Below are 13,613 nucleotides of genomic sequence, written 5' to 3'. Positions count from 1 at the left end.
AAGGGGATATATCGTTTAAACAATCAAACAAAAAATTTGAACAAGCCAAAACCATTTTCAGACTATAATTCCCTATATCATATACTGTTATTATAGATTGAAATCTTTAAAAACTGAGCAAAACAGTTAAAAAGAGACTCCTTAATAGTATACGGTTTATAGATCTGTTATGATTTCCAAACTTAAAATATAGTACAATATTTGCAAAAGGAAAATACTTTTTTGAGGGCTGTTAATTTAGTCGATTTTCTGTAACTTGAAAATTACTTCAAAGGTCACAGAAATCGAATTCAATTTAATTTTACTTTTTTCTTATATTTCTATTAAGTGTATTTTCTATACTAAGTACATGAAATTTCTCATGTAAGTAAAATGTCTTCAAGGTATTTTAAGGTTTCCTAATTATGCCTCATTAAGGGTATCAGAATTACAATTTTTTGTATTGTTAGCTGGTGGCCATCTGCTCCTCCGCCTCCTGCCTCTTGTCTGTCTTTGGCTTTTGCTCCTGATTACTTTTCCTCTCCGGATCCGTCGGCAATTGAATATTCACAGCTGCCAGAGCTTCACGAATCCAAGCCGGAATGGAATCGTCTTTAAAGTGCTTTCTCATGAAATCCTGAACGAATTGTGGGAACTCATCCTGCTGGATAGCCTCCCGCATGCTCCTCATCAACCTCAGCTGATACGCCACATTGTGGATGCTCAGCAGAGAGCAGGAGACACTCTCATTGGTGGCAATGTGATGCAGATACGAGCGTGTATATCGCTTACAGGTGCTGCACTCGCAATCCTTGTCGATGGGTTCCATGTCCAGTTTGTACTTTGGTTGTTTCAGGTTGAGTTGTCCACTATCCACCAAGGCACAGCCAAATCTTGCTGTCCGGGTGGGGAAGACACAATCGAACATATCAATACCCAGGGCCACACAGACCACCAGATCCGCTGCAAAGCCCACGCCCATCAGATAACGCGGTTTATCCTTGGGCAAGTAGCCTGTGCACACATCCACCATCCTCCAGAAGTCGTGTTTACTCTCGCCACCACTTAATCCGCCCACGGCGAAGCCTCGCACCTGGCGCTCCATCAGGGCCGAGACGCAACGTTGTCGCAGGGGCACATCCAATCCTCCCTGGACAATGGGAAACAGCGACTGATCATCATCCCGGGCATGTGCCTCTATACAGCGATCCACCCAACGGATAGTCCTTTCCATGGCTTCCTCCACGCGCGGTCCAACCGTGGTTGTCTTCACCACGTCATCCAACTGCATCATAATATCCGCACCGATGGCATTCTGGATTTGAATCGAGTGCTCCGGCGTCAACATGCATTGACTGTTGTCGAAGGGTGAGCGAAAGTTCACGCCATGCTCATCAATCTCGGCCAGCTGCAGCAGGGAAACCATCTGAAAGCCACCAGAATCGGTCAGGATAGCCCTGGGCCAACTCATGAACTGGTGGAGACCTCCAGCTTTCTTGAGGGTCTCAATGCCAGGTCGCAGTCCTAAGTGGTAGGTGTTTCCCAGCAGGATTTGGCAGTTCAGCTCGATGAGTTGGTCCGGCAGGATGCCCTTCAGGGTTCCCTGAGTGCCCACGGGCATAAAGACTGGAGTATTCACCTCACTGTGCCTGTATAATACAGATTGTAACATTGATTAGTCAGAGTTTTTAAGGGGTTTACCCATGGAATCACTCACCTGAGGGTCATTAATCCCGCCCTGGCCTTGGAGACGGAGCACTCCGCCACGACCTTGTAGGTCAGTGGGGGAATCTTGCTTGGACTCATTCTACTAGGAATATCCAAGATTTATCCCTTCCCTGGATATTACTAATGTTTACGCGGAAAAAGCCGGCTGCACGTTTTTAATCGGAATTCTGTGTGACCACTTCGCTATAAAGGAGAATATACCAAACGTGAGAGGTTTTTCTTATCGATACTACATTGATTACTTGTCCGTAGTAATTGAGGGCGGGCTTACGTGTATCTTGATTAAAGGTATATAAGTATATTACCCGTATCATCATTGATACACCCCAAAAGAGGTCGAAATGTCAACGCAACAGCAGCAACTGGACTTTATTGAGCGCCACCTGGTGTACGATATCTTCAAGGACTTTGGTCCGGGTGCTTCGCTAGAGTCCCACAGTGTGGAGTGCTCCAACGGGCTGGATGGATTCATGTCCGCCTTGTACACCGTTACCTTGGAACTGGTTATCGCCGAGCGCAAGCGGACGGAAGTCGTCCTGGTCAAGTTCATGAAGGGAACGGAGGATTTCCGGGAGAGCAGCAATTCGTACATCCAGTTCGCCAACGAGATCTTCGCCTACGCCGAGATCCTCCCCGCCTACGAGAATGTTTTGAGGACGAGTCACCTGGAAAGCGATGTGGTGACCAACTGGGTTCCTCGCTGCTACTTCGCAAGGTTTGGTCAGGTTGAAGGTGGGTAATCAGATGAAGGTTTTCGTTCCTTCCTTACTAACTATTTCTTCAAACAGGTCTCGGCAGCGGCAGGGAATCCGTGTTAGCTCTGAAGCATCTAAAGGGCGATGGCTACCAGTTGGGTCCACGGCTCACTCTCCGCCGGGATCAGCTGGAGGCCATGGTGGGTCTAGTGGGTCCTTTCCACGCCCTGGGCTATGCCACTAGAATCCTCCAGCCACAGGTTCATGCTCGTCTGCGCGCTGGCGTAGTGGATATGCCCTTTGTTTCCAGCTCGGGAAAGGCAATCTTTGATGTCCTCTATCGCGTAGCCTTCGATCGATTCTACGAGTTCTACGACAGACAGAAGGAGCAGCTCCTCAAGGATGCAGATGCTGGATTTGGTGCCGCCATAGAGCGCCTGCGGGAGAAGTACTTCAAGCAGCCCACTCTTTTGCTGGAGAAGATTCGCACCAATTCCTATGCGGAAGATCAGCAGGATAGCCATTTTGCCACCTTCCTGCACGGCGATTACAATAGAAACAATGTGCTGTTCCACTACGGAGCCGATGACAAGGTGGATGGCATCAGAGCCATCGATTTCCAGGAGCTACGTTTCAGCACCACTGCCATTGACCTCAGTTTCTTCATGTACATGAACACGCCATCCGAGGGAAGGGACGAGATCTACGCAGACTTGCTACGCAAGTACCACTCCCATATGATCGGGATGCTGGAACTGGTGTTGCGGCGCAACCAGGATGAGTTGACCGAGGATCAGGTGGATGAGCTGCTGCAGAAGTACAGCTTCGAGCGCTTTATTGCCCACTTTAAGCGTTATGCCTTCTACGGTGCAATGGTATGCATGCACTTCCTTCCCTGGCTGCTCGGCAATGAGAAGGATTGTGCTGAGTTGTCTCGCCTCTTTGATACGGATATGCACGGTCCTGCCTTCCACCAGTTGTCCTTGGACATTGCAGGAGACGAGGCGAACGAGGAGATCTTCAAGACGGTGCGACATGCCTACGAACATGGCTACATGGACGAGATTTAAAATCTTTTACATTGCATTTATCAGTATACATATATTAATATAAATCAAATCTAATTTGAAACTTTATTCATGATCTATTTACATGTTAACTTCGCAAGTACTGCAAAATGAGCGCAAAAAGGTGGTCGACGTGTAATTGAGGTAAACAACGCCTAAATGCTCCTATGTCTAAGCGGAATTAAATAATACATGTCTAAAAGAATCTCAAGCGTTCTCGTAACGCTGCTTCATCATCTTTTTGATGTAGGATTTGTAGTCGTTTCCAGGAGTCATATTTCCAACCTTGTTTCCCAGCCCCACGTTGTTGGTACGACCGTCAGCCTGAGGATGCACATTGATACTATTTAATTATCCCAAAACAGTACTAAACTTCAATGCTTACCTCTATGATCTGTGTGCGTCCTTGGTTCTTTCTGCCCAGTCCCTGGCCTTCCGACCAGCCCATCTTCTGCATCAGACGACTGCCCACGTTGCTCGAACTGATGGGCATGGCCGGAGTAGCTCCAGTCGAATCTTTCTGACGCGTCTGCAACGTCTTTATTTCCTGCTCGAAGCGCTCTCTGCTGCGATTAGGCGGAGGAGGATCGCTCTCGCCGTATTTCAGCCGGCGTTCCTTAGCACGGTCACGATAACTGAGTAAAGATATGTCAATCAGTTGGGTATTTATCAATCTTACAACATAGTTCCACTTACGATAGTCCCTCATCAGTGCCAGCTCCTCCACCAGAAGTTTGCTTGAGCTTAGCCAGATTCTCCTTATGTAGATTGGACATCTTAAGGTGCTTCTGCAGGATGTCCAGCGATTGAAAGGCACGCTTGCAGAGCAGGCAAGTAAGCTTTTGGAAATCTACGTAGTCCGATTCATCGGCAACTCCTCGTCCAGACCCGCCGGATGGCTCCACTGCTTTCTGCACGTTTTGCGAGGCACCAGCATTGTCGTCTTCCGAGTCTGATGGCCCCCCATAGGCGTTGACCAGTTTGTTAATCGCCGGTGGCGCTGCCTGTGGTATATAATCGTTGAGCTTACCACGCTCCTTCTTCTCCAGAATCGAGAAACCCACATCAGCATATGCTCCTTGAGTACCACGCGATGTGGTGGGAGCTTCATTTTCCAACAGAATAGGCTGCGGTGTGGCCACTGTTGTATAGTCCTTCCTCTGGTTTAAGTGTTTTGCCCATTTCTCCATGTCCTTGACAATCTTCTTGGCCACCTTGACCTTGTCGTGCTTGCCCCCTTCATCTTTTTCCTTCTCCTTTTCCTTAGCCTTTTTGGCCTCCTCCTCTTTCTTCTCGGCATCAGCTATTACTTCTTGGAGGGCGGCCTGAGTAGAAGCGGGTGTGGCCAGCACATAGGTGCTCCTTTTCTGATCCCAATAGAGGTACGCGCCCGTCTCGTTGTTGTAGTAGTACTGCGAATGAGCATCGTAGTAGAGACCCGTAATGTGGTCGTAGTAATAGCCGGATGTCTCATCGTACTGGTACTTAGACACATCAGGAGTGGCTGAACACAGAAAATCCAAGGATTAGCATTAAAGTTATCAATGATTTGTTAGGTAATGACTTACGGTATTTCTTTCCATCATTACCCCTGGGAGCACTTGCTCCTCTGGCAAGGAAGGCGGCCTTCGCCTCGGGCACAGAAGTAGTGGTCTCTACATGGCCAACCTTCCGTTGCTTGCGCTGAATGGCCGAGAGGGCCACCGCTGCCCCTGAGTTGGCCTCCGTCAACTGCGGATCGCCGCTGTTCTTGCTGATTTCAGTCGTGTAATAATCCGTATAGTACTGGACGTAATGGGCATGCTCCACTGGATTGGAGGCATACACGGATGCACTGTACTCGGCGAGACGTGGTACATCAGCGAGGGTGTATCCTGATATCACTCCAGATGTGGGTGGCATTGCAGCTGCGCTGGTTCTAGATGCACTTGAGTCGGTTGGCGGCACCTGACGATTCTCGGGATCCATGCAGTAGTTTATTGTAACTGAAATGGAGGAATATGGTTATTATAGTGTCAAACATTATACTTAGAAAGTGGCCACTTACCAGTTTTGTCATCCAGTGTGAGTGGCGGATCCAAAGCCGTCAACCCGTTAAACACATTCATGGAATCGACGAGTGTGTCAAAGTGAAGATAACAAATGCCCCGAGATGCCTGGGTTAGCGTGTCGCGACTGACCAGCACCTTGCTGACTGTTTTGGCCAGATCGGGCAGGTGCTGCTGGAGGGCAGTGAGCACGCCCTCTTCGTTTGTCAGCGCGTCCAAGCCGCGAAGCATGATCTCTGCATTGGGAAAGCGTGTGGCAGGTTAGTGAGGTATTTAGCTGATTAGCTAGGGAAAACGGCATTGAAATAGATTGCTGATGGTGGATATACTTTTTGTGAGGATGCGGCTGATCTCGTCGACGCCCTCGCCGGCTCCGGAAAGAGCATTCTCGCTCTCCGCCCGCGAGGAGCTGCACATGAAGCACTGAAAGCGGCGCTTAAAGTTGCTGGCACCACACTGTAGGATAAAACATCACTTTAGGTATCTAATCTGACTTGCAGATTGTAGAAACTTACCTTAACACAGGTCCAATCTGAGATGCGAGTGTGGCTATACTGCATGGATACACGATGATCTCCCAGCTGGAGCACTCCCTGTATGGGAAAAGGGAAGAGAAGAGAGGAAAATAGCGTCAGTAACTACTCTTGTTAAAAAACTAATCATAGCTTTCACAGACTACACAGTCACCAGGTTGCTTCTGTGTTTTTGGGCAACGCGCGGATGTCGCAGAAGCAGGTTGTCTCCATTGTGTGAAATGCCGACTTTGAGTTCAGTTCCCTTCTTGGCGACCCAGCGGAATTTAGATTAGACAAGCAGGACAACCTTATTTACAATGACGGAAAAGGATGTGGAGGAAAGCCCACCAGAGGACTGAACTCAAGCCTTCCATTTCTGTACAGTCGATGCCACGTTTTCGGATTTAGCCGTCATTTCTCTATTGGCTGATTCAAGAAGATTCAAGTTTCTTGTGGTTTGTTGTGATACCTGGGTTAAATCCATCCATTGTCTCGCCTCCTCAACGGTTTTAAACTCGACAAATGCAAAACAGCGTGAGGCACCTAAATTTTAGATAGAAGCAGATACGAAAATGTTTTTGTCAAAAAATGTTGTTGGTTGTTTTAATAGCATTGTAACATTTTTGGGGATTGTATTTTGGTTTCAGTTTGTATTTATCTATATTTCTATTTATTGTGGAATTTTGTTGCTGATGTCGTAAGCCAAGTATAATTGAATTTTGTATAAATCCTTTTCCGAACATTTTGCTGGGCACGCAATACTCACGCTATGTTTATCATTTTTTTCACTTTAAGTCGAACATAAAACGCGGAAATGTAACCCACCTGTTGGCTGTTTCCTCATCACGCGAATGGAACTGGGTTCCATATCGGCTTTGATCAGCTCGCCCATGATCTGTGGGGTATAACAGAGTTATTTGCTTATTCACAGTGTTTATATGACAAATATTACGTCTGCCTCCGTCACGTGCTTCTTCAGACCAAAGAGAATAATGTTGTTTAGCGGCTCCACGTTGGTGCCACCATGGTGACTTCTCTGTTTAAATTCGTTGGCCATGTCGCTGTCCTCATCCGAGGAATACTGTCTTTCGCGTTCCCTTTCACGATCTCTATTGTTGCTGCTAGAATTCCCATTGCCATTATTATTGTACTGCCGGTGGTCACCACTGCGGCTGAAAATAAAGGGATTAGTTAGTTGACCTTATTCGTTGGAATTCTTTCATTCTAGAATATACTTTCCATTCACTCAATTGAAAGTAATTTATTTCTTTCCTCAAACACATTACCGTATATTCAGTAGACCGAGCATTAATAATTTATTGGGCAATTTGTATGCGTTCATGCGGGCTTTTATTTACAATACAATGTAGAAATAGGCTAATTTCCTTAAACGGTTCAAATTTTATACTTTTTATTGATTGATTTCATTTACAACTAGAATTTTTCCTCTGAATGTGTATTTATGGTGAGAAATTTGAAACATTAAATCTCACGTTAAGAAACCTGAACAAGAGGTCCCTTCCTCATTTTAGTTTTCAGGTAGAAAAAGATGGTAAGCGGAAAATGAAGTGTTAATCCAAACATGAATATGAAAAATGATCCCCTATTTTCTTACTTGAAAATACATGAAAAAGTTTATTTTATAGAAAGTAGTCTTTCTAGAAGGACTACATATTACCAACAAAAAACCTATTCGGTATACTACCCAATCTGTACTTTCTCACCTGCTGCGTTCAGATCCTCTATCAAAGTCGTCATAGTTACGCTCCTTCGACTCCCGATCGTAGTTCTTCCAGCGGTGATCGCGTTCATTGTCATATTTGTCCTGACTACGTTGATCATAGTTGTTCTGTTCATGACGATTATGATTGTTATAGCTATCATGTTCCCGGCGACCGTGGCTATCCACATCCCGGCGATCATAGTTGTCCTCGTTGCGATGCTGACGATGCTCATAGTTATTCCTTGAGCTATAGCTTCCCTTATCCTCGTAATCCTCATTGATGAGATCACGGTAGAGATCGCGGTCAGGACTGCGTTCGTGTCTATAATGCGAGGATCTCTCCCGACTGCGAGAACGGGAATTACGACGTCTATACTCATTGCGATCCCTACTCCGCTCCCTGAAAGATACAAATAATCAATTATTCCAGGTAACATGCGTATGTGCGGTGGTTAGCGAGGAGGACGATTTCCTACCTGGAGCGGGAACGGGAACGCGTATAGCGCCTATAGCCCGATTCGTTGCCATTGTTTCCATTGCCTCCCGAGAAGCTGCGACCATATCGGGAATCCATTCTGAAGCGTATCTAATGCGAATCGATGGTAATTAGATTCAGTCTGTATGCGTTTTTGGCTATTTGCCATTTAGCTGAACCGCGTCAAAGTGCACATCTTACTTGTTCACCACGTTTCTAACAGGATGCGATTTCCGTTTAAACTTGTTCCGAAGTCTGGAAGTCTCTGTTCATTCGGACAGAAACAAATAGATCTATACGGGTAGAAAAAAAAACACGAAGCGGATAGAAAAAATCTCGGCCTCCTTTTGCCGTTCACCCGAAAATACCGACTGACAGTTATCGATAACTATTTGTTTGCCAGTAGTGTAAGGCGCCCGAAAACATCTGTTTTACAACACACCCCAGTATTCAAAATGTTTAACGATAGATTTATTTTTGTACAATCAAATGAGGATATGAAGTCGCTTAATCATAACTCAAACTACAAAATGCTTAGCTAAAGAGCCGATTTCACATGTTCCACTTCAGAAAGAGAAAAAAGTATTTTCCTCAGTTTTGCCTTGCAACCGAAAATGCTCATAAAGATTCATATATAATATGGTAAATGGGTCTAGCTTTTCGTAATATTTTAACTAAAGTATTTCAATTATACTTTAAAATGAACATGTGAAAACGGCTTAAAATTATAAATCTACTCTCAGACATTCTCATAACGCTGTTTCATCTTCATCTTGATGTACGATTTGTAGTCGTAGCGTGGTAACATGCTTCCCGACTTGTTGCCCAGACCCACATTGTTGGTGTGTCCCTCAGCCTAAATGAAAATATAATAATTTAGTCCTGTTTCAAGAAAAGAAAACTTCCGTTCCTTACCTCTATGATCTGGGTGCGTCCCTGGTTCTTCCTGCCCAATCCCTGGCCCTCTGACCATCCCATCTTCTGCAGCAGACGACTGCCCACGTTGCTCGAACTGATGGGCATGGCTGGAGCTGCCCCAGTGGGGTCCTTGGGCCGCGTCTGCAAAGTCTTTATTTCCTGCTCAAATCGCTCTCTGCTGCGATTTGGTGGAGGAGGATCGCTCTCGCCGTACTTCAACCGGCGCTCCTTGGCACGGTCGCGGTACGATAGTGCCTCATCAATGCTAGCATCCCCTCCAGAATTTGGATTGAGCTTGGCTAGGTTCTCCTTGTGCAGCGTGGACATTTTCAAGTGCTTCTGCAATATATCCAGTGACTGGAAGGCACGCTTGCAGAGCAGGCAGGTTAGCTTCTGAATATCCACGTAATCCGACTCATTGGAGCTTGCGCCTGCCGATGTACCCTCTGGTCCCGCTGAACTTTGTGTTTTTGGCAAGCTCGGAGCACTGTCTTCCTCAGAGTCTGATGCTCCGCCATAGGCATTTACAAGCTTGTTCATCGGAGCCGGAGCCGGTTGAGGCACATAGTCATTCAGCTTGCCGCGCTCCTTTTTCTCCAGAATGGAGAAGCCCACATCAGCATATCCTCCTTGAATGGCCCTTGACGTGGCGGTACCTTCATTGCCCAATATTGGTTGCGGAGTGGCCACCTCTGTGTAATCCTTTTTCTGATTCAGCTGCTTGGCCCATTTCTCCATGTCTTTGACAATTTTTTTGGCCACCTTGACTTTGTCGTGCTTGTTTCCTCCCTCTTTGTCTTTTTCCTTCTCTTTTGCCTTCTTGGCCTCCTCCTCCTTCTGTTCTGCTTCGGCTAGCGTTTCCTGGAGGGCAGCCTGAGTGGAAGCTGGCGTGGCCAGCACGTAGGTGCTCCTCCGCTGATCCCAATAGAGGTACGCGCCCGTCTCGTTGTTGTAGTAGTACTGCGAGTGGGCATCGTAGTAGAGACCTGTGGAGCGATCGTAATAGTAGCCGGAGGTCTCATCATACTGGTACTGGGTCACATCGGGAGTGGCTGCAAGATGAAGAGAAATAATTAGGTATAATGAAAATCTTAGAAGCGTTTGGATATGGCCACTCACGGTAGGTCTTTCCATCGTTGCCCCTGGGAGCATTAACGGCCTGAGCAGCGAATGAGGCCTTCACCTCCGCCGCTGCCTGTGCCGCAGCTGTGGCCGCCGCCGTGATCGTTGTCTCTATACTACTCATCTTCTTCTGCTTACGCTGAATAGCCGAGAGGGCCACCGCTGCTCCGGAGTTGGCCTCTGTTAGGTGAGGATCACTGTTCTTCTTGTTTATTTCCGCCGTGTAATAATCCGTGTAGTACTGGACGTAATGAGCATGTTCCACGGGATTCGAGGCGTACAAGGAGGCACTATACTCTGCGAGACGTGGGACATCGGCCAGGGTGTAGTTCCCACCCAATCCTGTAGGTGGAACTGCAGAAATGTCGCCACCCTTAACCATTTCATGACTGGTTTTATCAGCTTTGGCTTTCGGATCCTTGGGCATAGCTTGGCGTTCTTCCAGGTCATTGCAATAGGTAACGGCCACTGAACAAAAATATAAGTTACTTGTGGGTAATAGACATTTTACCAGAACATTTTACCAGCTCTGTCGTCGAGAGTCAGGGGAGGATCCAGCGATGTCAAGGCGTTGTGCACATTCATGGAGTCCACGAGAGTGTCGAAGTGAAGGTAGCAGATTCCACGCGATGCCTGAGTCAAGGTATCCCGACTGATAATCACCTTGCTGATCGTCTTGCTAAGATCCTTCAAATGCTCCTGGAGGGCAGTGAGCACACCCTCTTCGTTGGTCAAGGCATCTAGGTTCCGAAGCATGATCTCTGCATGGATTGGGAAAGTTTTAGGTACATTGGAATGGCAAGAGAGCATATGTGGATTGCATACTTTTAGTGAGAATGCTGCTGACTTCGTCCACGCCTTCGCTGCCGGATGAAAAGGTAGTTTCGCTGTCCTCCCGGGATGTTTTGCACACGAAGCAATAGAATCTAAACTTGAAGTTGCAGACGCCGCACTGAAAGTGTCGATATATTGAAATAAATACAGTGGAAATGGTTAGCTTAATGCACCTACCTTGTTGCAATTCCAATCCTGAATGCGCTTGTGACTATACTGCATGGTCACCCGCTGATCGTTCAACTTCAGAACGCCCTGTAGCGCCAGACATGGAAATAGGAAAGAGAAAGGTTGAGGATTAGTAACTTATCGAAGGGATTCCATCGTTCACACTCTACACAGTCACCGGATTGCTTCTGTGTTTCGTAACGCGAAGTTTCAGCTGCTGACGATCTCCTCGTAGCTCTTCTGTGGGCAATAATAGTGAAACAATAGCTTCGTGTTCAACTTCCATGATTCTAGGATTCTGGTAATCTTAGGTTACGAAATAATAAGCAATTTTTTGGATGGGATAAGAAAGCCAAACGGAGAAACACTTTTCACTATCATTGCCAATGGCAGAACCTTGGCTGTTGATGAGCATAGGTGCAAAGGGTTTCTAGTTGATTGCGCTGATACCTGTGTAATATCCATCCATTGTTTCGCCTCCTCAACGGTGTTAAACTCGACAAACGCTATACCGCGTGATGAATCTAAATTTTCGGATAGAAGCAGATACAAAATGTTTTCGTCAAAAATTGTTGAATGTTTCGATAGGTTTGTAACAATTTTGTGGTAAATTGTATTCTTTTCATTTTCGTTTCTTATGTGGCCGCTTAAATTCGATTGGTACATGGTTCGTCTCCACTTGGCGCATAGCCGCAAATACTTTTTGAGCCTACTCACGTCTATGCTGAAAGTATAAAGTCAGTGATTTCGTAACCCACCTGCTCCATGTTTCCGGATAATGCGAATGCAGGCTGGCTCCATGTTGACCTTTATCAGCTCGCTCATTATCTAAAGTAGATACGGTATAATTAACAGGTTGCTATTTGCATTATTTCTTTATAGCTTACATCTGCTCTAGTCATATCCTTGGTGAGACCGAAGATAATGATTATGTTGAGGGCTTCGGCAGCTCCTCGATATTTATTCCTGCGCATGTGACCCTCATCGCTGTCATAATCTGATGAAGCCCTCCTTTCCCGAACGCGCTCCCGCTCAGGCTCCCAATCCCTTTCTCGTTCTCGACTGTGGATGGGCACATTATTGTTTCCACCGCCGTTGTACACACGATGATCTCGAGGGCGTCTGAAAGGAGTAGGGGTAGGGCATATAGAAGTTTTTCGTTTTTATTATTACATGATATGATCCACTCACGTGTTCCGTTCATTGCTTCTGCTGCGATCGACACGATTATAGTTTCTGTTCCAGGGTCTATTGTGCTCCCTGCTGCGGCCCCTCTCCTGAAACCGGTCCCTGTCCATGGAGTTACGGTCTCGCGAATCTAGATCCCTACAGCGCTGTTCGTACTCATAGTCATTCAGCACCCTTTCACTATCACAATCTCTATCCCGATTCCTTCGATCAAAGCTATCATCCCTCCGGAACTGACGATTATCAAAGTTACTTCGAGAGTTGTAATTGCGCTGATCCTCCCTATGGTCATCGTTAATCAGGTTGTGGTAGAGATCGGGGTCACCATTACCACCTCGACCACCACGATGCTCATGTCTGAACACGGGGGAGCGATCCCTACTCCGGGATCTAGAATTCCTGTGCCGGAAGCCACTATATCCCCGGCTCCGCTCACTGGAAAATGTTTGTGTTTGTTAATAAGTATTGTCTTGTGGGCTAAGGTGTTATTCATACCGTGAACGCGATCTGGATCGACTATATCGGGACCTGGATCTGTAGTAATTACTGCCCCCATCCCTGTCATTTCCACTGCCCCTAGAAAAACCACGGCCGTTTCGCGTGTCCATTGGCAACTTGGGGTGGTCTATCCGATTGCCGGGCAATATGTTTCAGAGAGCTCCTATTTAAGAGCTCTCTAGTTTCCTTAAATTTACCTAATTTTGGGTAAACTTAACCCCGGTTCCTGTATGTCGGACCGTATTTTTTTTCTCGGGAATACTTAAGACCCTTTTGCCATTCACCGCGAGCGAAATATCGATAGGATTCGCGAATTTAGAGATGGGACCTTGTAAATTATAAGTGTATTTAAATGTTATAACTAATAAACTATTAATAGATATAGAATTAGTACGATGAGCTAGAAGTCGGAATAAATAAAAGCAGAATAAAACCTTTAAATAAGTATTAAACATTTAATATATAATTAAGAAATATATAAGCAAAAATACTACCTACTTTTTATTTTCCCAAGTGCTGATGATTTTTCTATGAATAAAATAAGTTTCACCTTTCAAAGTATACAATTAATTTTATTAAATTATATTAAACCCCGTTTTTCATTTCGATTGGTCATCGCAACTATCGGACACCACTAGAAAAAGTGTTAAAAAGC

At 46.0% G+C, this 13,613-nt stretch overlaps 4 protein-coding genes across 8 annotated transcripts; 1 reads left to right on the top strand and 3 right to left on the bottom strand.

The window, feature by feature from the left end:
• Positions 1 to 228: 228 nt before the first annotated feature.
• Tgt (tRNA-guanine transglycosylase) lies at positions 229 to 1,887 on the bottom strand. Its single transcript, XM_017070692.4, has 2 exons — positions 1,697 to 1,887; positions 229 to 1,628 (listed from the first exon to the last, which is right to left on the bottom strand). The coding sequence occupies exons 1-2, from the start codon at positions 1,783 to 1,785 to the stop codon at positions 446 to 448; spliced, it is 1,272 nt and encodes a 423-aa protein (XP_016926181.3). The 5' UTR covers positions 1,786 to 1,887; the 3' UTR covers positions 229 to 445.
• Positions 1,888 to 1,946: 59 nt separating this feature from the next.
• Positions 1,947 to 3,538, top strand: LOC108020875 (uncharacterized). Its single transcript, XM_017089274.4, has 2 exons — positions 1,947 to 2,439; positions 2,496 to 3,538. Exons 1-2 carry the CDS (start codon positions 2,049 to 2,051, stop codon positions 3,470 to 3,472), a joined length of 1,368 nt encoding a protein of 455 aa, XP_016944763.3. The 5' UTR covers positions 1,947 to 2,048; the 3' UTR covers positions 3,473 to 3,538.
• Positions 3,505 to 8,593, bottom strand: LOC108020870 (RNA-binding protein 5-A). Of its 4 annotated transcripts, none has more exons than XM_017089269.4 (13): positions 8,432 to 8,593; positions 8,232 to 8,341; positions 7,757 to 8,155; positions 6,985 to 7,204; positions 6,858 to 6,927; positions 6,502 to 6,575; positions 6,033 to 6,110; positions 5,847 to 5,973; positions 5,517 to 5,753; positions 5,038 to 5,454; positions 4,166 to 4,973; positions 3,855 to 4,104; positions 3,505 to 3,793 (listed from the first exon to the last, which is right to left on the bottom strand). In XM_017089269.4, exons 2-13 carry the CDS (start codon positions 8,327 to 8,329, stop codon positions 3,677 to 3,679), a joined length of 2,895 nt encoding a protein of 964 aa, XP_016944758.3. In that variant the 5' UTR covers positions 8,330 to 8,341; positions 8,432 to 8,593; the 3' UTR covers positions 3,505 to 3,676. The 4 variants fall into 4 exon arrangements, 3 of the variants coding, with proteins under 3 accessions (XP_016944758.3, XP_016944760.3, XP_016944761.3); XM_017089271.4 differs by having other exon boundaries at positions 6,985 to 7,198; XM_017089272.4 differs by lacking the exons at positions 6,502 to 6,575; positions 6,985 to 7,204; positions 7,757 to 8,155; positions 8,232 to 8,341; positions 8,432 to 8,593.
• An 86-nt stretch (positions 8,594 to 8,679) lies between these two features.
• LOC108021288 (RNA-binding protein 5-A) lies at positions 8,680 to 13,224 on the bottom strand. 2 transcript variants are annotated; one of them, XM_017089928.4, is made up of 11 exons: positions 12,956 to 13,224; positions 12,464 to 12,895; positions 12,160 to 12,394; positions 12,031 to 12,100; positions 11,723 to 11,796; positions 11,282 to 11,359; positions 11,096 to 11,222; positions 10,795 to 11,031; positions 10,268 to 10,738; positions 9,146 to 10,200; positions 8,680 to 9,086 (listed from the first exon to the last, which is right to left on the bottom strand). In XM_017089928.4, exons 1-11 carry the CDS (start codon positions 13,066 to 13,068, stop codon positions 8,970 to 8,972), a joined length of 3,009 nt encoding a protein of 1,002 aa, XP_016945417.3. In that variant the 5' UTR covers positions 13,069 to 13,224; the 3' UTR covers positions 8,680 to 8,969. The 2 variants fall into 2 exon arrangements, with proteins under 2 accessions (XP_016945417.3, XP_065725000.2); XM_065868928.2 differs by lacking the exons at positions 11,723 to 11,796; positions 12,464 to 12,895; positions 12,956 to 13,224 and having other exon boundaries at positions 12,160 to 12,206.
• Positions 13,225 to 13,613: the final 389 nt, after the last annotated feature.

This window comes from Drosophila suzukii, chromosome 2L, assembly GCF_043229965.1.
Source record: "Drosophila suzukii chromosome 2L, CBGP_Dsuzu_IsoJpt1.0, whole genome shotgun sequence".
In the NCBI taxonomy this organism is placed as follows: Eukaryota; Metazoa; Arthropoda; class Insecta; order Diptera; family Drosophilidae; genus Drosophila; species Drosophila suzukii.
The sequence above is the reverse complement of the archived record's forward strand: the minus strand, read 5'-3'. Positions and strand labels throughout refer to the sequence as shown.